This window comes from Garra rufa, chromosome 9, assembly GCF_049309525.1.
Source record: "Garra rufa chromosome 9, GarRuf1.0, whole genome shotgun sequence".
Taxonomy (NCBI): domain Eukaryota; kingdom Metazoa; phylum Chordata; class Actinopteri; order Cypriniformes; family Cyprinidae; genus Garra; species Garra rufa.
In genome coordinates, this window is record NC_133369.1 from 10,973,706 (window position 1) to 10,994,781 (window position 21,076).

Genomic DNA, 21,076 nt, shown 5'->3' on the forward strand with positions numbered 1-21,076 from the left:
TAAGCCTGCTTTCTTAATGAAACACCAAACGAGTCGATCCGGAGGAACGAGAGCTCTAGATTCCACCCTGAATGAACTCACTCCTTTATAAAGTCTTCCATTCAACATTCCTGTCCCGCATGGCGACCGAATCCCAAAACGGGAAGAAGTCATAATAACATAATCCAGGATAAAGCTAGATTAGAGGGCCCCGCCTGCCTAGACAGGTCAGAAAAACAGAGAACGGGATGAAAACGTGAGGTGGAGAGAATGCCCAGATTTTTATCCGTGGCACATTTGTGCTCTTTACAATTATGTCTCCTCTGTCACGATCAATGTGGATAGCATCACTGCCCTAAATGTCCACTGTCTCCCCAGTCAGTATTGATTGGCGAGACACGTGCGACGTCCACTGACACTTGCAATTTTTTTTCCTGCCATGTCATTGCCCTTTTGATGGAGAGGTTGCACTGTTTTTGGAGTTTCACCCCTTGTGACTGAACAAGAATAATGATTTAGGAAGAAATGGCATTAGGTAATGTGATGAATCAATCTAAGTACGTGTGTATGTGTGTATAAACATATATGGGTGGGTGGGTATGTGTGTTTGTATACATAATTGCAAAAGGCAAAAACAGGATTTTTTTCTCCTTGTTTTTCAAACACCAAATCCCAAATCAAAGAATAAAGGATCAGGAAAAAAACGGTATTAGGTAATGTGCTGAATCAATGTCTGGCAGGAATATGATTAACGTCCTGAATCATCATTGATCAGCCCAAAAACACACTTGGTCACACCTCATAAAGTGGGTCACTCAGCAAATCTAGGTAAGCTCGCTAGCATTTGAAAGCAGTGAAGATTATTTACATATACTTTGGTTTTGAGCACAGGGAAGTGAATCACATGGCTGTTACCATCAATGATTAAAATCATGATGCAGTAAAATCTTGCCAAACGAGGAAGCGAAATTAATTCAGCTTTAGTCATTCCAGTGAGTGACTATTCAGTGCTTATTGTTGATGTTTGTCTTTTTTAGACTTTACTGTTTGGTCAAACTGTCATACAAATTTAATAGGACACCTGATTTTTTTGTATTATTTTATTTATTTATATAATTTATTTACATATTTATTTGTTAATTTAATAATATATTTCCGAATGTGACTAGAGTAATGATGCTAAAAATTCAACATTTAAATCACAGAAATAAATTACATTTTATTTAAAATAGTAAAAATATTTCAATTTTACTGTTTTTGCTGTACTTTGGATCAAAAAAAATGCAGCCTTGGTGAGCAAAAGAGACTTATTTAAAAAAAAAACATTACAAATCTTACTGTTCAAAAACTTTTGACAGGTAGTGTAAGGTTCCCATTTTCTCAATTGTGTTAAATCAGGGGTACCTAACCCTGTTCCTGTAGATCTACTATCCTACAAAGTTCAGCTCCAACCCTGAACAGACGTACCTGAACCAGCTAATTAATCTCTTAAGTAGCACTTGATAATTACAGACAGCTGTGCTTGGAGCAAGGCTGGAACAAAAATCTGCAGGTAGGTAGATCTCCAGGAACAGGGTTGAGCAGCCCTGTGTTAAATAGTCTTGCAAGACAGGGTAAATTGGGAAATAAAGTATTTAGTAATGGTCTTGAAACTGAATGTTCTAAATGAAAAGCCTAAATGTACGGTAATTTTTAAGCTTTTGACTGGTAGTTTACATTGACAAAAGTTAGGACATTTTTTTACAAACTTTATTACAATACCTCCATTTAATACATGCAAGTCTATAAACAGTGTCATAACATTATACTACATTTTATACACAAATACATAAAATTTGTAGAAATGTGCAGTATACAACTAGAATACACTCATAAATACTACAGCTGCGTCTCAAATGGCATAATGTATGAGTAGGTACTTCCTTTAATAAGGAACTTATTAGTGTGTGACCTTTAAAGAAGTATGTTCTATGGTGTATAGTATGCGTGTGTGTTCTACTGTATATAGTATGCATGTGTGTATAGTATGCATGTGTGTACTAAGAATGCAAATTAGACATACTACATTAGCCATGTTGACATTGTCATGTGACCTACATCATCGGTTGCGCTGGAATTTTCACTAGTTTGCTTCCTAATTTTGCTTTCTAATCTGGCACTGTATATTACAAACATTGTTGGCTCCTTGACGAATGGCTTTTGTTTTCTCTTTTAAAAGTCGCTTTGGATAGAAGCGTCTGCCAAATGCGTAAATGTAAATGTAAATGTAAATTCATGACTCCACTCTCGTGGCCTGATGGGATAGTTACTGTAAGAGTCCATTGGATGCGCACTTCAGAATCTTGTTGGAAGAAAAATAATCTGTGTACTTTTCCTATTTTATGTTTACGTACTTTGTCGCCAACTATTTAGTAGGGAAGCAGGCATATTTGCATTCAATGTGAGGAGACAAACCAGAATCTGTAAATTAGAAAAATTAATTAATTACACTACCAGTCAAAAAGTTCTTGAACTGTAAGATTTTTTTTGTTTTTAAAAGTCTCTTCTGCTCACCAAGCTTGTATTTATTTGATCCGGCAAAAAGCAGTAATACTGTGAAATATTTTTACTATTTATATAAAAATAACTGCTTTCTACTTGAATATATATTAAAAATGTATTTATTCCTGTGATCAAAGCCAAATTTTCATCATAAGTACTCACATGATCCACTATACCATTCAAAAGCTTGGAATCAGCTATTTTTCTGGGAACGAAATTATAAAAATTAATGCTTTTATTTAGCAAGGATGCTTTAAATTAATTAAAAGGTATGATCAAGACATTTATAAAGTTGCAAAATATTTCTATTTCAGACAAATGCTGTTCTGTTCAAAAAAGAAACATGAAAGGAAATTTACTGGGCTGTTTTAAACAACAAAAATAACAATAAATGTTTTTCAGCAGCAAATCAGAGTATTTGAATGATTTTTGAAGGATGACTGGAATAATAATGCACTTAGAAATAGTAAATTAATAGTAGTTAATAGTAAAACTATTTCAAAATGTTACTGTTTTTGCTGTACTTTGGATCAAACAAATGCAGGCTTGGTGAGCAGAAGAAACTTCTTTAAAAAAACCAAAAAATCTTACTGTTCAAAAACTTTTGACTGGTAACGTGGATTGACAAAAGTTAGGAAATTTAACACAAACTTTATTGCAATATCTCTATTTTCTCGATGGAAACATGTGACACTAGCAAACCACTTTCACTTTATCGTAAAGTCATGGGCAATGTACTGCGCAGTATTCAATTCCGGACAAGTCCATTGTCCGTTGTGACGTCGTTTAACTTCTTCCGTGTTATTAATACCAACTATTCAGTCAACAAATGTCAGTGTTTTTGTAATTCTAGTAATGGTTACTCTCAGGCATACAAGACACATTTAACATAACTAATTTTCACGCAAGCACGCTGCAGCCTCCACAAAAACAAACCAGCTCAAATACAATCCAGGTAGTGCCTCAAATCCTAATGTGTTGCCTACCTAGACCGCATTTTTTTTTAAAACGGGTACCCCAAAATCAAAACACGACTATGACGACTTAAAATACTTGGGTAGCTACTGTAGGTGGGGTACAGTAGGTTTTGAGACGCAGTAATAAACTCACCTCACCTTTGACTGCACTCGTGTCTGGAGTCTGTGCCGCGGCTCCACCGCAGTGATTATCACATGCGCATCTAAGATGCTGAAGATTCTTGGATGATGGACAGACAGTCTGGTTTACATCCCTGCCCAATCACCTCGATCATGAAGAGGTGCCGTGAGTTACACCCGTCATGCCCCACAAAGGGTGTGTGTGTATTTGTGTGAAGTTATCGGACTGTGTTAAAGGGTTTGGCCACTTCCTGTTTTCTCCTACCACTGACGTTTTTAACTCTTTCAATCTCAGATGAGTCTCAGAATATTGTCAAATTGCGCTATAAATATACACTACCAGTCGATTGTTTTGTTCTGTAAGATTTTTTTTGTTTGTAAAAGATTTGACAAGATTTGAAGTACAGCAAAAACAGTAAAATTGTAAAATATTTTTACTATTTAAAATGATTATGTTCTATTTGAATATTTTAAGTATAATTTATTTCTGTTATTTCAACGCTGATTTTTTGCATCATTACTCCAGTCACATGATCCTTAAATCATTCTAATATTCTGATTTGCTGCTCAAAAACTTTTTTTATTAACATTTATTATATTATTTTTATTATTATGTTGAAAACAGCTGACTTTCTATGAATAGAAAGTTCAGATGATCAGAATTTATCTGGAATAAACTTTTTTTTTTACCGTTATAATGCTCTTTATCATCACTTTTGATCAATTTAAAGCATCATTGCTAAATAAAAGTATTAATTTCTAAAATTTCTTTCAAGTTTTTGAATAGTATAGTGTATAATGTTACAAAAGCTTTTTTATTTCAGATAAATGCTGATCTTTGGATCTTTCTATTCATCAAAGAACCCTGAAAAAAGTACTCAGCTGTTTTAAATATTATTATTATTATTATTATTATTATTAATAGTTTCTTGAACAGCAAATCAGCATATTATATTGATTTCTGAAAGATCACTTGGCACTGAAGACTGGAGTAATAATGCTGAAAATTTAGCTTTGATCACAGGAATAAATTACATTTGAAGATATATTCAAATAGAATGCAGTTATTTTAAATAAAAATATTTTATTATTTAATATTAAGTAATACTTAATATTTTATTAAGTATTACTGCTTTTGCTGTATTTTGGATCGAATAAATGAAGACTTTGTGAGCAGAAGAGAATTCTTTAACATTAAGAATCTTACTGTTCAAAAACTTTTATAAATATTATCATGATATTTAAAAATCTAAAGTGCCAGTAAAAGTAATAATAATTCATATATACTTTATATATATATATATATATATATATATATATATTGTAGTATATAAACTATATATAGTATAATTTATAACAATATTTAATGTATAATCATTTATGCATTAAATATTATCAATTATACTATATTGTTTAAATATGGTTTTATTTCTCTTTTTTATATATATCTTGCTTTGCTCTCAAATCTGTCAAATCTAAATTTGAAACATAACAAGGATGTAATAATGTTTATTTCACTGTCCCTTTCTAAAACCTTAGATTTTTAATGATATTAACGCATTAAATGCATTACATAGTGTTTATGTTCAGTATCTGGTGATGAGAAAGCTAAAAATATATATTTATCAAATAATATTCAATATTATAGAGCCATTTTAGGCTCATAATAAACAACAGTGTACAACAGTACCCTCTAGTGCCAAAATAAAATGACTGCCCATGGGACAAACTGTTCTGGTGTCATGTTACCTAAATATTAGAACCTTAACATATTCAAGAAAGATACTGGAGCTGTTCTGAGGCGTTTCTTCCTCGTATGCTTTCCCTGAAGCAGATATGACGACTAATAACAAGAAACATGCTGTCATATGACATCAGCAGGTGACATCATGTATTTCCATTGCTCTAGTCTAGATCATGGGCTTGACATTTATATATCCATAACATTCCATCACAGCAAATTTACTCTCCAGCACTCGCCCTCAGATCCCAGTCTAATGGACTAAAAAATGGGATTACAAAATCACAAGCCATTATGAAAGAAGCTTCATGTGCTATTATGAGGGAAACCATTTGAATGCTAAGTGCAGTGTTTGTATTGCTCAAAATAAGTCTATGATCTGAGTGTCTTTCTGTTTGAGGAGCATTTCTCATCCATCATGCTGTGCGTATTGCAGCTGCAGTTGCCATAAGGCTCTTATTACAGGGGAAACTGGCTGCTGCTGTTACAAGCGTCCAGGCGAGTGCTTTGGCTTGGCTCAGGCCACAGTAATCTGATGCTGCACCTTGCGTTCAGTGCATCGCTGGCATTTCTCAGTCAACATTCCTCCAGGCTTTAAAAGGATGTTGGCATCATTGCAGTCCCATAAACCTGCATGTAATTGCCTAATGTCTCTGTCAAGCTCAGGGACAAACCAGCTGAAATGTGGTCTCACATGGTCTTTGAAGCAATGTTACTAACTGATTTCAAGTGCTTTATTCTTTTTCAGTCATTTAATTGAATAGAGAGCATTAAACTCATTGAAACACCTGTTTGTCTTAAATGGCTTAACATTGTAGTATAACAATACATACAGCACAAATAAAGATGAGTTTTTATGCATGTATGCATTTATGTATGTTTGTTTGTTTGTTTGTTTGTTTGTTTGTTTGTTTGTTTGAGCTTTGCAACATTACTTAATGACAATTAGACATATGTGACCCTGGACCACAAAACCAGTCATAAGGTTAAATTTTACAAAACTGAGATATATACATCATATGAAAGCTCAATAAATAAGCTTTCTATTGATGTATAGTTTGTTAGGATAGGACAATATTTGGCTGAGATACATCTATTTGAAAATCTGGAATCTAAGGGTGCAAAAAAATCAAAATACTGAGAAAATCACCTTTAAAGTTGTCCAAATTAAGTTCTTAACAATGCATATTACTAATCAAAAAATACATTTTGATAGGTTTACAGTAGGAATTTTACAAAAAAATCTTAATGTAACATGATCTTTACTTAATTTCCTAATGATTTTTGACATAAAAGAAAAATCAATAATTTTGACCCATACAATGTATTTTTGGCTATTGCTACAAATATAACCCAGCGACTTAAGACTGGTTTTGTGGTCCAGGGTCACATATTATACTGCCATTCTCATTCTCAACTCGGGGGCACCATAGAAGTCCACTATATGGAGAGAAATCCTGAAATGTTTTCCTCCAAAAAAAAAACAAAAAACAATTCTTTAAGACTGAAGAAAGAAAGACATAAACATCTTGGACATTATCTGTAAATTTTTGTTCTGAAAGTGAACTACTCCTTCAATGGTTGTCATAAAACCTGCTTTCGTTTTTATCAGTAAGGTTGAGGCTATCCACCTTATTCTTCAATGCAAATGGAAGTATATGGGCGAGACTTCCGATTTAGAAAACAATAACAACATGCAGTAAACGGTAAAACTGTTTACACTACAAACCAGTGTGTTCATAATTACAATAATATGGCAGGACACACTCATTTGCAGTATCAAGCAGCAAAACCAGCTATTTTGTACAGCTAAAAATGGCTAGATATGAGACAGGAAGCCAGACTTGCACAATTTACAAATGGCTGTGCACACTCTTATGATAAAAATAAGAAGTTTTTTGATGTTTGGTGGTCGGGTACGAAATTCCTTCGAAAGAACCACATGTAAAGCAATCCATTGTAGTAAAAACTGTGATATTTTACCCACTGACTTGACTGTAGGGGTCTCCAAAGTCGCAAAAATACATAAAACTACATACAGCTGCTTAAACGCTTGTATGACAGATTAATGCGTGTTGAGTCCAAATTTAACAATAGTCTCCACGTCTAAAGAGAGGCCTCTTTCATCAGTAAACTAGAGAAAGGATTGTTCATACTGCAGAGTGATGGACTATACTATACATTACACTTACAGAGCATCAATCAGGCAGACATGGTCTGAGTTTGACAGGCTGCTCTGAATGCCACAGTGTGAGATAACAATGCCGTGCGGCTTTTGCACAGCTGCTGACAACCGAGAGAGACAACAAGGACCCTTAAACATGAGATGCATGTCAGAGATATCATCACCTTTTTCTATTTTTGTCTTTTCATAACATCTTGAATGCTTTGTATATTTTTAAAGGTTACTTTGCGTTTACCTGTACATTACATGCACCACACGTATAAAGTATATTGCATTTAATTTAACATTTTTAGGGCCTATGGCCCTAGGTCAGCATCTAGTTTTGCTGCTATCAGCAACAACCATCATGTTTTGACGCACATACAACGGGAAATCTGAGATCAGATGGGTCCTGCGACACGGTTGACCTCCTGGTGAAGCTGTTAGTCTTGCATATCAGTTAAATGGTCGTGGGATTAGTCATTTTCCCACCTCGTCAAACTACACCAATCTGACGAGACTCCTGTGGGGTTGATGGCAGGGTGTAAAAATAGTAACAAACCCTATTTATAAGACACAGGAACACTCAGGAGGGACACAGAAGCCTTTTTCAGAAGATTGGACTGATATCTTTCTTATCCAGTTTTAATTCGGCTTCTGTTTTTTTGACAGCTTGCTGGATGAGATGCATTGCCTGAGTAGGAAGCCCAGGTCATATCTGCTGAACACCTACAGTGATTTTCAGGAGACTGATGAGATTGCCAGAGAATCATATGAGGCCGCCTGGTTAGACCTACTGATGGAGACGAGACCAGAGTACAAGTATGCAGTTCTGTTTGCTGTGTGTTGTATTTGTGGATATTAAGGAATACTTTACCCCCAAATTTAAAATGTTAATATTCCAAGCCTGTATGCTGTTATTACAAACTCTGAAGAATCAATAGCAGTTGATAGTGATCATGACTGTCAAGCTCCAAGGACAGTCATGTAAAATCATTAAATAGTCCTTATTACTCATGCTATATATTTGCAGCCTTCTGAAATCATATAAACCAAAAGGTATTTATTCACTGAATATATTCACCTCTGGTGCAGATTTTGCAGTCTGTATTTTCGACTGGTGCATCACATCAACCCTGGTGTGATGGTTCATTTCCTGTCTGTTTCTCACACAATGTTATTTCAGAAGATTTAGAACATAGTGCACAAGTTGTATGGACTTTGATGGTGCTTTTAAGTTGTGTTTTCTTGAGAGGTAATAAAATGTATAAACTAAAATATAAAAACTAAACTAAGCTTTTATTCTGAACTTAATAGTTTGCGTTCCATTATTGTTTTCTATTTTAATATAACATAATTGAAGTATTTTTTTTCCTGTGATGACAAAAAGCATCACAGGAAATTTCAGCATCATTACTCCAGTCTTTAGTGTCACATGATCCTTCAGAAACCATTCTAATATTCTGATTAGATGCTCAAGAAACATATCTTATTGATACTATTTTCAGTATTTTTGATAAATAGAAAGTTCAAAAAAATATTTTTATAATTATACATGCTCAAAAGATCAATATTAGAAATGAAAAATGTCTGATAAACTTATTATCAGTTTGATGCATCCTTACTGAATAAAACCATTAATTTCTTTAAATATATGTGACCATGGACCACAAAACCACTCGTTTGGTCAATTTTGTGAAATTGAGATGTATTCATCATCTGAAAGCAAATAAGCTTTTTATTAATGGTATGGTTTGCTAGGATAGGACAATATTTGGCCGAGATAGGCTACAGCTATTTGAAAATCTGGAATCTGAGGGTGCAAAAATATCAAAATACTGAGAAAATCAACTTTAAAGTTGTCCAAATGAAGTTCTTAACAATGTATATTATTAATCAAAAATTAAGTTTTGATATATTTACAGTAGAACATTTACAAAATATCTTCATGGAACATGATCTTTACTTAATATCCTAATGATTTTTGGCATAAAAGACAAATCTATCATTTTGACCCATACTATATATTGTTGGCTATTGCTACAAATATACCCATGCTACTTATGACTGGTTTTGGGGTCCAGGGTCACTTATATATGTAATTTACTTCTACTAACTTTTATAAGTCCTGCTTCACAGGATGACACGTGTTGAGAAGGACACCATGAAAAAGGAGAGCTACGAAAGCAAGCAGGTGGTTCATTTCACAGTGAGACGATTCCCAAACCAAACGATTCATTTGGGAAGAGAAGGCGAGCCTCTGCGGGAATATCGTTTACCTTACAGAAACACACTTCCGATACCAATATTTGTGCCCAGAGACATCACGCAGCCTGACGTTACCCGTGAGCCCTCTCCCTCCAGAATAAAATCCGCCATGGACTCTGAGAGTAGTTTAAATGGAGTTTGCCTTCAGAAGAGAGAGGTCTCGTCCATCACCGAACATAAACCAATGGTAATCCAACCCAGGAGCCCAGACTTCAGAGCCTCCAGCCTCATCTCTCCCCCGCGAGACACACTCAACTTCCAGCGACGAGAGTGATGAGCTGATGAAAGCTGCCTGCCATCATGGACACAGATACAATGACAAGTATGGTGGGTGATCTCACTCATACTTAAATACCAAAGCCTTCAAGAGACCTACATGTTCACAATTTGTTTTCAGATGAGACTACCAGAGAAACCTTGTCAAAGAACTACACAGAGGCCACAGAAAAGTATTTCTAAGCATAAAATTAATGGAATTAAACCATATGTTTTATGATTTGCTTTAAAAAAAAATTTTTACAATAAAGCAATAACATTATACATTTTGCATGGGGTGTACACTGCCAGTCAAAAGTTTTTGAACAGTAGGATTTTTAATGCTTTTAAAAAAGTCTCTTCTACTCACCAAGCCTGCAATTATTTGGTTCAAAGTACAGCAAAAACAGTACAATTTTGAAATAGTTTTACTAATTCAAATAACTATTTGAATACATTTTTCAAATGTAACTTATCTCTGTGATCAAAACCAAATTTTCAGCATCATTACTCCAGTCACATGATCCTTCAGAAATCATTTTAATATTATGATTTGCTGTTCAAGATACATTACTGTTTTTTAATATTCAAAACAGTTTAGTACATTTAATTTTTTTTTTAGAAGAAATTATAAAAATGTATACTTTTATTTAGCAAGCATGTTTTAAATTGATAAAAAGAGATTATAAATACATTTGTAATGTTACAAAAATTTCCATTTCAGATAAATGCCATTCTTCTGAACTTTCTATTCATCAAAGAAACCTAAAGAAATTCTACTCTGCTGTTTTAACATAATACTATAATAATATATTAATATAATAATAATAAATAATATAATATTAATAATAATAGTTTTTTTGGAGCAGCAAATCAGAATGGTAGAATGATTTCTGAAGGATCATGTGACTGGAGTAATGATGCTAAAAATTCAGCTTTGAAATCGCAGGAGTAAATTACATTTTAAAATATATTCAAATAGAAAACGATTAGTTTAAATAGTAAAAATATTACAATTTTACTGTTTTTCTGTACTTTGGATCAAATAAATGCAGGCTTAGTGAGCAGAAGAGACTTCTTTAAAAAACGTCAAAAATCTTACCGTTCAAAAACTTTTGACTGGTAGTGTAAGTGTCCTATTTTTTTCAATTGTGCTAAATAGTCTTGCAATACAGGATAAATGAGGAAATAAAAAGTATTTAGTAATAGTCTTGAAACTGAATATTCTAAATGAAAAGCCTAAATCTACTGTAATTGTAATTGTAATTTAAATTTGATTATAAATAAGCTGTTGCTGTATTTCTCAGCAGGTTTACAATGAACTGTAGGACAGACATCTGATGGACAATCGTCATCTATTCAAAACAGTTAGTACTTGGAAACAAATACTATGAATAAACACTTTTTTGACTTTGAATCTCATTCATATGTATTTATGAAATCACAGCAAACAATAAACCTGAGTCACTCAAACTGTAATATATTCTTTCTTTTCAGAAAATATTTATTACACATAATTTCTGTTGTACATATTACTGAAAATGCATGAATGGCCCATTAAAGTTCATCAGTAATGCAACAAATATGAAGGGATTTGATTCTTCTGCTTTCTACTTGATCCAAAATACTAAAAGAAAAGAAAAATAGAGGTGAGAAACATCAAATCTGCCTAACAAAACATACATTTTCAATCATGTTCTGATATGATTGTCAAGGATTCAAGGCTCAAGTGGTTTCACAAAAATATTTGGCATCATAAATAGTTGTTAAATAGGTCTTGGGGTCAAGCAAAGGAAAACATTTAAGGAAGAAAATTCTTTCTTGTTTTTTCATAGAGGTCTACGCTCCTAAGATCTGCTGGAGTTTGGCGATGTCCCTTTTAGTGTCTCTTCTGCCCTCTTGTGTTTCTGCAGGGTGACCTGGAGTTGCCAGTACCTGAGATACAGCCACATCAACTTCCCATTCCTGCGTTTATCCATGTTCAGTAAATCTGCACAGTGTCTGTCATTCTTAAAAATGTCCCTGAGATCCACCTCTAGGTTCAGCTCGGCCCCCGCCGAGTCTTTAGCCACCTTCAGCAGCAGGTTCTTCTCCATCTCCATGCGTTGTTCCCGTGGTATCAGGATGCTACAGAAAGCTTCTTGCCTCTCCACCAGCTTCACCTCCAGTTCCTGTAGCAGAGCCTGAGCCCTGCGCTGCCAGTCCTCCTCTTGCTGCAGGGCTTTCCGCAGCGCCACCCCAGCCACTCCAGACTGCATCAGGCGGTTCTTCTCTTCCTCCAGATGCTGCCGTTCCTGCTGAAGCTGCCTTCGTTCCTCCATGAGCTGCTGACTCTGAGAGATCAGCGCTTTCTTGTAGCCCTGCACGCGCTGGCGTTCCTTCTCAAGCTCCACCTCCAGGTGCGCTGCCGTCCGCCGGTTTTCCGTCAGTGTCTCCCTGTATTTCAGCTCCAGGTCTCTTGTAATGGCTGCCATGTCCTTGTCGTACTTGTTCTTCACATCTTGGATCTGGCTCTGTGATTCTCGAGTCCATATCCAACCTATTCAAAATACACCCACTATCATTTGAAGTGTTAAATCTCTTTGGCAAAGAGACCAAATGAATTTAAGGAAAACATGACAAAATAACATCACATAAAATGCTTTACAATTACAAATTATGTACAGAAATCATATAGGGTCAAACCAAAATTTATTCAGACACCTTCAACATTTCTCACATTATCACAGTTTATTCACTATAGTTTAGAAAATGGTAATAAAACATGACAGGAACTCAGAGTTAAACTGTCAGAAAAAAATCATCTTGATAATGTCAGTTAACTTTGATAGAAAGGTTTGTAATGGAGTACAATCAACAAAAAATCCAGACAACTGTTAGAATGACAATATTTACACAACTATCAATGCTTTGTTGAACAATTACCAAGCAATGCTTAATTTTGTTCAGTCTGTGGTGTAAAAAGGTCGCATTAGCAATTAAAGAAAAAAACACTTAAGCAAAACATGGTCAGGTCAAAGTATGAATCATTTTTGGTCCCAAATTTTTATTAGTTTTAATGGTAGTCCAATGTATGAAGAATTTGTGGGTATAATATATCACAGTTTACTTTATGCTGCTATCCTCACTTACATAAATGAAGTATAGTGTCCTGCACCCACTAGTAAAAAATATATAAAACTTTTATATTTTATATTTGCCCGAATATATGTGTCTGAATAATTTTTGGTTTGACTATATCTGTGTTGTTATTGTTACCTAAACCTATTAAAAATGTATTTTTGTTCATTAAAATGTTATTATTACCTAGAACTATTAATCTTTATTTCAAATAAAGCTGAAATAGAAATAAATATCAGATGTTGTCTTGGCAACTAACTGAAATAAAACCAGCTGAAGTACTAAAATTAGTAGGGCTAAAGGGACTAAAACTAATAAATTAAAGCTAAATAGAAATATTTTAAAAAGCAAAAGGAAATAAAATTCTGAAATAAAAAGATGATATAAAAATAGAATTCAAAATATTAATAAATTATATATGATTAAATAAATAATAATTTTTATTTATATGTACCCTTTATATTATACATCTCACCACAACCTACATTAAAAAAACACATGAATCAACACAAAATAAAAATAATTGTGGGGGAAAAAAAAGAAAAATAACATTAAAATAAGAAAATATAAAAAATCGGATTCAAAATTTTAATAAATTATATATGGGTAAATATTAATAATACTAATAATATATATATATTTACAATAAAGTTACAAAAAATATATAAATTATATGAATACAAACTATTAAATACAAATGATTTATTTATGTTTATATATAAATACACACGCATGTATATATTTAAGAAAATAATGTTTATATATTAAATATATATAAATTATATGAATACAAATATGTAATTATTTTCAAAATATATACTGTATGTTTATATATATATATATATATATATATATATATATATATATATATATATATATATATACATACACACATAAATCTACACAGTACACACACATATATTATGTAAACAAAAAAATTTTAATTTTGAATGCGATTAATCGTGATTCATTGTTTGACACAGAGCCGGTGTTGTGCCGAATTCTGACCCCCGCCAGATTACTACCCCCCCTAGTATTGGTAGGTTTAGGGTTAGGTGTGGGGGAGGGGTTAGGATTAGGGTGGGGTTAGGATTAGGCAATCAGGTAGCGCTTTCAACTAGAGGGGGTGATAATTTGGCAGGGTTCGAAAAAAGGCACAACACCGGCCCAAGGCATAAGCGAACTAAGCGGCTGCTTAGGGCCCCGTGGCCACCAGAGGGCCCCCAAGAGTACAGTAAATTACATCGTTTTTTTATTTTTTTATTTTTTTATTTATATATGTATATTTCAGTGGGTATCATATTGGTGATGAAATCCATTATTCAATTAAAAAAAACAACGCAATATTATTTTAACTGGCTGCTGCAGGATGCATGCACAGTTGGAGTATGACAGCCATATGACTGCAGCAAAACAACTAATAATGTCACAAAAAAGGACATATTTTCTGGTGCAAGATAAATGTAAGTAAAAAAAAAAAAAGAGTATAAACTAAACAAGGCTAAATTGCAAGCTAACGTTAGCTGGCTAGTTAATTAAGCAAACAAGAAAGTTAATGTTTTATTTGACATCCGCCAATTTAATCTTTGCAATATTAATATATTATAATACAACATATTGGCTTGATTGAGATTCAAGTTTTTGCATTCTGTGTAAAAATAACTTTCCTAGATTACATTTTTGTAATAAAAGTAAGCTATCATAACGATATCATGATATAAATGACTTTGCCTCCAGAAAAGCAAGGAAACACAAATTCTAAGGAAAGTGGAATATTGTGGTGGAATGTAAAGTTGAGTTAGTTTGTCTTTTCATATAAAAATACCCTGTTTGTATTTGACTAATTTGTAGTTCTTTGATAGTTAGCTTTATATTTTATTATTTATTTTATATGTAGTTGATTGTTTTGCACTTTTTACATGTTGCAAAAATTTCTGACCAAAATAAATTAAAGTGGTTAACGTTAGCCTTATATCTTATTTTATTTGTGGTTGATTGTATTGCACTTTTTACATGTTACAAAAAGTGGTTAAAGTGTTTACAGTAAGAGCATTGTCTACTAGTTTATTTTGCTACTTTTCAGTACACCACATTAAGTATGCCTAATGGTACTGCAAGACTTTGAATGTTAAAGTGCAAATTATCACCTGTCTACTCCTGTGGGTTTGCTACTGTTACAATTAAAGGTCATAGCAAGGGTAAAAACATTGGTATGATGTACGCAACACAGCTACAAAAAAAAAAAAATTATATTGGGTGTGTTAGATTTATAGTGTGCGAATAATAAAGGATTGACAATAATTAGTCATATTGGTGGCACAGAGGGGCCCCCAAATAAAATTCTGCTTAGGGCCCCCTGAAGGCTTGGGCCGGCCCTGGTTTGACAGCACTACTATAATGATTGTTTGTGCAACTCCCCTTATAAACCCAGATTTAATTACATATAAATATATAAAGTGTTTTATCTAGTATAATGTAGTACACAGAGTATGTAAAAAACACTTACGAAATGCTGCCAGGCCGATCATGGGCACCAGCAGGGCATAATTCCATCTGCCCCCGTCATCTCCTCCAGCGGGCTCTGGTCTAATATTCCATCTAGGAGGATCGTTCAGGTTGTTCATGGATAAACCCTGATGCGAAAGTGAAAGAATGTACTTTATGGGGTGTAAGGATGAAGATCTTTTTTTCAAGCTTAGTAAAGTGCTATTTTGCCAAAGTGTCTCTCCTGACACATAAAACAAACCACTACAACGCACATTAAACTATATGACTTTATTACTAATCTATTTTACTATTTATCTAACTTCATATCTATCTCTAAAGCCATGACATCAACGACCTGCAACACAACACTCTGCATAGATGTGGATTTCTCCAGCAGGTGCATTTAAACTGAAACACATTTATTTAACAACGTATAAATATTATGTAGATCTCTTATTACTTGACTGCTAAAACCTGTTTCCCTTTTTTGCTTACCTTGAACAATCTAAAGTCTTCTGCATGAGATCCTTCCAGTCAGTTTGGACGATTATGCAATTCCATTAAAAACATCCAGCGCTCCATTTATTATTTCATAGGGGAGGCGTGTACGTGCATTAGTAAAATCTAAATATTAAACCCATCCTATACCATTATAATTAGACTTTAAATGAATTGCATTTTAATGTAGTTATTATTAGATGCGCATAAATACGTCTTTATTTACACAAACTATAGAAATGCAGTTGTTTTGTTTTTTTGAACACCCCTAAATTACAGTGCCATATTGGTATAGTCCTGAGAGAGTCGCATTTGAGTTTCTAGATCCTCGCAACTGCGAGGGAGATGCGCAAACTGATAGATAGAAGAGGTCGGAGTTCTTTTTAATTACAGTGAGATCTTTTAGTTGTGCGTAATATGTGACCCTGGACCACAAAACCACTCATAAGGTTAAATTTTACAAAACTGAGAGGTATACATCATATGATAGCTCAATAAATAAGCTTTCTATTGATATATTGTTTGTTAGGATAGGACAATATTTGGCAGAGAAACGTATATTTGAAAATCTGGAATCTGATTCTGAGGGTGCAAAAAAATCAAAATACTGAGAAAATCACCTTTAAAGTTGTCCAGATTAAGTTCTTAACAATGCATATTGCTAATCAAAAATTACATTTTGATACATTCACAGTAGGAATTTTAAAAAAAATCTTCATGGAACATGATCTTTACTTAATTTCCTGACGATTTTTGTCATACAAGAAAACTCGAAAAATTATTGATTTTTCTTTTATGACAAAAATTATTAGGATATTAAGTAGATATCATGTTCCACGAAGATACTGATCATTTTCTGCCTTAAATATATATATATAAAAATTCATTAGTAATATGCATTGCTAAGAATTTCATTCAGACAACTTTATAAGCGATTTTCTCAATGTTTACTTTTTTTTTTACCCTCAGATTCCAGATTTTCAAATAGTTGTATCTCAACCAAATATCCCAACAACATTAACCTAAGCTTATTTATTCATCTTTAAGATTCTTTAATCTTTAATTTCTAAAAATGGACCCTTAGGACTGGTTTTGTGCCAGGGTCACATATTAAGAAAAACTGATGTACTATAGTATTTTTTTTTTTTAATATAACATTGCATCTACAATGGTGTACAATATGCATAAATGATTATCAGTTACAAGAATGGTGTTTTGATATGAAACAGAAACAGGATAATGGAAACATTGTTTACATTGTCATGTGACTTTGATACCCATGCACTGATAATCTTCCAGTCTGCTTCACATTGGGTTGGTATTAAATTATTTTAACTTTACCTTCAACCCTTTACTGTTTGACCACAAAACCCTCCACAATAGGTATATGATAATGACTTAAGATAGTATTGATCTTCTAATTATCCATGTTAACCCTTACTTTTCACAATATGATACAGTATTTCATATTTATCCTAAATGTTATATAATATTGTGGACAATAGACTATGTGCTACTTGATTCTTGATACTGTATTGTTACCTAAATTATACACAGCTGTTTTTTTTGGTTAGTGATAGTTGTTTGTGAGTCCCTTGTTTGTTCTGAACAGTTAAACTGCCTGCTTTTCTTTAGAAAAAACCTACACAGCAGTACATTGAAAGTTCAGAAAAATCCTTCAGGTCCCATAAATCCGTTGGTTTTGCAGCTTTTTTGTGTATTTGAACCCTTTCCAACAATTACTGTATGATTTTGACAACTGAGGGAGTCATTTGCAACTATTACAAAAGGTTCAAATGCTCACTGATGCTCCAGAAAAAAAAAAACGATGCATTAAGAGCCAGGGGTGTACACTTTTGAATGGAATATGAATGTATGTATTTTTCTTATTTTGCATAAATATATTTTTTTCTGTGTACTGGCCTTCAGAAGCTACAGAAGATATTTACATGTTCCCCAGATAACAAGTTAAGTTAAATTTATCCTCATCTTCAAGTTCTTAATGCATTGTGTTTATTTCTGAAGCATCAGTGAGCGTTTGAACCTTCTGTAATAGTTGCATATGAGTCCCTCAGTTGTCCTCAGTGTGAAAAGATGGATCTCAAAATCGTTGGAAAGGGTTCAAATACACAAAACTGCTGAAAAACCAAAAATTTGTGTGACCTGAAGGATTTTTCTGAAGAACAGCGGGCAGTTTAACTGTTCAGGATCAACATGGGACTCATGAACAACTATCATTAAACAAAAACAGCTGTGGATCATAAGGTAACGACACAGTATTAATAATAAAATGTATGTAAACTTTTATATATATATTTATTTATATATATATATATATATATATATATATATATATATATATATATATATATATATATAGATATAGATATATAGATTCAGTTATTTTCTCTCTATATGTAAAAGTCTCTTATGTGTAATATCTTATTCAGGTCAGTAGCCTACTAAAAAAAATAGCATGCATTTTGTATGCATTTTAATTAACATTTTGCAGATTCTGCATGTTGATGTAAGCTTTTGACATCAACTAAAACATTACATGAACAAAGGCCTGTTATCAGACAACAAACAAGGATTTAAAAAAAATTATAACTGATCTGTTTAGTTCATGAATCTTTATTAACAAAAGTCTTTATTTTACTGCAGTTACATGTTAAACCAGTAAGGGCGTTTCCTGTTGCGCTCTACTATTCTCTTGTCCTTATCTGCTTCAGAGGGTGTTTCATTTTCGTACAAAACAACAGACTCTACAGCAGGAGTGTTGAGAGGTCTGCCTTCCATGATGGAGATTTGTTTGCGTATCATCCCCGTCTCCTTCCTGACCTTTTCATAGCAGAATCCACACAGAGTATGCTTCAGTTTCATGTTGCCACACTCTGGACACGGCTCAATGTTGTACTGGGAAAAAAAGGATAAATTGCTGTTTACTATAACACAGCATTACATTGAAAGTTCTTAGTTTGAAAGTTATTTTGTATAATGCTATAGTTAGAGACCAAGGTACCAGTGCGTTTGTACCTGGACTTTAATCAGTTTATTTGGGTGTCGTCTTCTGCAGCGATTGATTTCAATGGTTCTTCTCTTTTTAGGAGCTGCCATCCAAAAGATGCTGTCCAAGAAACTGGGCTCAGAGTTTTCTTCATTGCTGCTGTGATGGGATTGAGGAAGAATCTGGGGACCATTTACTGCCAGAGCTGGACCTGAAGAAAAGTTTTATGTGATAGATTGATGAAATAATAATCAAACTTAAATTACACCGTAGCATTTTAAATATACCTTACTAGTCAAAAGTTTTTGAACAGTAAGATTTTGATCAAAAGTACAGCAAAAACAGAACAATTGTGAGATATTTTTACTATTTAGAATAACAGTTTTCTATTTGAATACATTTTAAAATTTAATTTATTACTGTGATTTCAACGATACATTTTTAGCATCATTACTCCAGTCACATGACCCTTCAAAAATCATTCTAATATTCTGATTTGCTGCTCAAAAAACATTTATTATTATTATTATGTTAAAAAACTGCTGAGTAGAATTTGGTCAGGTTTTTATGATGAATATAATCTGAAATAGAAATCTTTTGTAACGTTACAATGTCTTTATCAGTACTTTGTCAATTTAAAGCATCCTTGCTAAATAAAAGTATTATTTCTATAATTTCTTATCTTTTTATTTCAGATAAATTTAGATCTTTGGATCTCTCTATTCATCAAAGAATCCTGAAAAAAAGTACTTGACTCTTTTAAGTATTGTTAATAATAATAAAAATGTTTTTTGAACAGCAAATCAACATGTTAGAATGATTTCCAAAAGATCATGTGACAGACTGGAGTAATGATGCTGAAAATTTAGCTTTGATCACAGGAATAAATTACATTTTAAAATATATTGAAATAGAAAGCTGTTATTTTACATAGTAAAAATATAGTAAAAGTACTACTGTGTTTGCTGTATTTTGGATAAAATAAATACAAGCTTGGTGAGTAGAAGATAATTCTTTAAAAACATTTTGACTGGTAGTGTACTTTACCCCAGTCACTCTACATTTATTTATTTATATTTTATATAAATGAGCGATAAATTCGATTTCAAAGTGGTATAAATATTTTGAAATATAAATTTAAGTAATTTTAAAAAATTAATAATAATAATATGAAAAGCTGATACTTATCCATTCACATTTTGCAGTAAAATAAAAATAAAAAAAATATTTCATATATTTTCAATAACATGGGGCCTAATTAGTCTGATAAATTAAGTATATATATATCAACAAAATTTTATTCAGATTAAAATGTTTTTTTGCCCTTTTCGACCTGTACTTCCCCTTAAAAACACAACAGATTGCCATGCGTCTTCTTGAGTCCTTGGCTTACCAGAAATAATGACTTTCAAAACAAGCTCTATATTTAATATCATAAAGGAATGGTCAATCAGCAGGAAAAAAATGTGAAAGGCCTTAAATTAAGTATAAGTGTGATTTAAGTGTATTTAAGACATGAGTGGAGGAGAGTGTAACACATGACATTACAGTAAATGCACTCACCCAAGCTGTCAAATCCCGCTGCTTGCGCTAAACGGAGTTCGAGGCGCTGCAGAGAACGTCCGACAAACTGAAGTAAACCTGATAACGACATTACGTGCTGTATTTTATTCCAGTTTAATACAGCATGTACAGACCTAACATCCTCACGGTCACCGCTCAGAAAGACCTACTGCGCATGCGCGGTGTTCTACACCCGTGCATTGTGGGATTTGTAGTACAACGTTAAAAAAATTCTACTTCATTCTGAACAGGTGAGGGCAAAATATGTTCAAAACAAAACATTTAACCAACAAATATGTTATATCATTACATGGTTTTAATTAGTGAGAGGTCAAATTAAAACGTAACATCTAACG

At 33.1% G+C, this 21,076-nt stretch overlaps 3 protein-coding genes across 3 annotated transcripts; 1 reads left to right on the forward strand and 2 right to left on the reverse strand.

The window, feature by feature from the left end:
- Nucleotides 1–8,146: 8,146 nt before the first annotated feature.
- On the forward strand, nt 8,147–11,394 carry LOC141342662 (telethonin). Its single transcript, XM_073847158.1, has 2 exons — nt 8,147–8,344; nt 9,662–11,394. The coding sequence occupies exons 1-2, from the start codon at nt 8,208–8,210 to the stop codon at nt 10,062–10,064; spliced, it is 540 nt and encodes a 179-aa protein (XP_073703259.1). The 5' UTR covers nt 8,147–8,207; the 3' UTR covers nt 10,065–11,394.
- A 130-nt stretch (nt 11,395–11,524) lies between these two features.
- On the reverse strand, nt 11,525–16,210 carry ccdc127a (coiled-coil domain containing 127a). Its single transcript, XM_073847157.1, has 3 exons — nt 16,148–16,210; nt 15,672–15,798; nt 11,525–12,584 (listed from the first exon to the last, which is right to left on the reverse strand). The coding sequence occupies exons 2-3, from the start codon at nt 15,787–15,789 to the stop codon at nt 11,893–11,895; spliced, it is 810 nt and encodes a 269-aa protein (XP_073703258.1). The 5' UTR covers nt 15,790–15,798; nt 16,148–16,210; the 3' UTR covers nt 11,525–11,892.
- A 2,558-nt stretch (nt 16,211–18,768) lies between these two features.
- On the reverse strand, nt 18,769–20,885 carry mrpl32 (mitochondrial ribosomal protein L32). Its single transcript, XM_073847908.1, has 3 exons — nt 20,721–20,885; nt 19,187–19,368; nt 18,769–19,066 (listed from the first exon to the last, which is right to left on the reverse strand). Exons 1-3 carry the CDS (start codon nt 20,809–20,811, stop codon nt 18,815–18,817), a joined length of 525 nt encoding a protein of 174 aa, XP_073704009.1. The 5' UTR covers nt 20,812–20,885; the 3' UTR covers nt 18,769–18,814.
- Nucleotides 20,886–21,076: the final 191 nt, after the last annotated feature.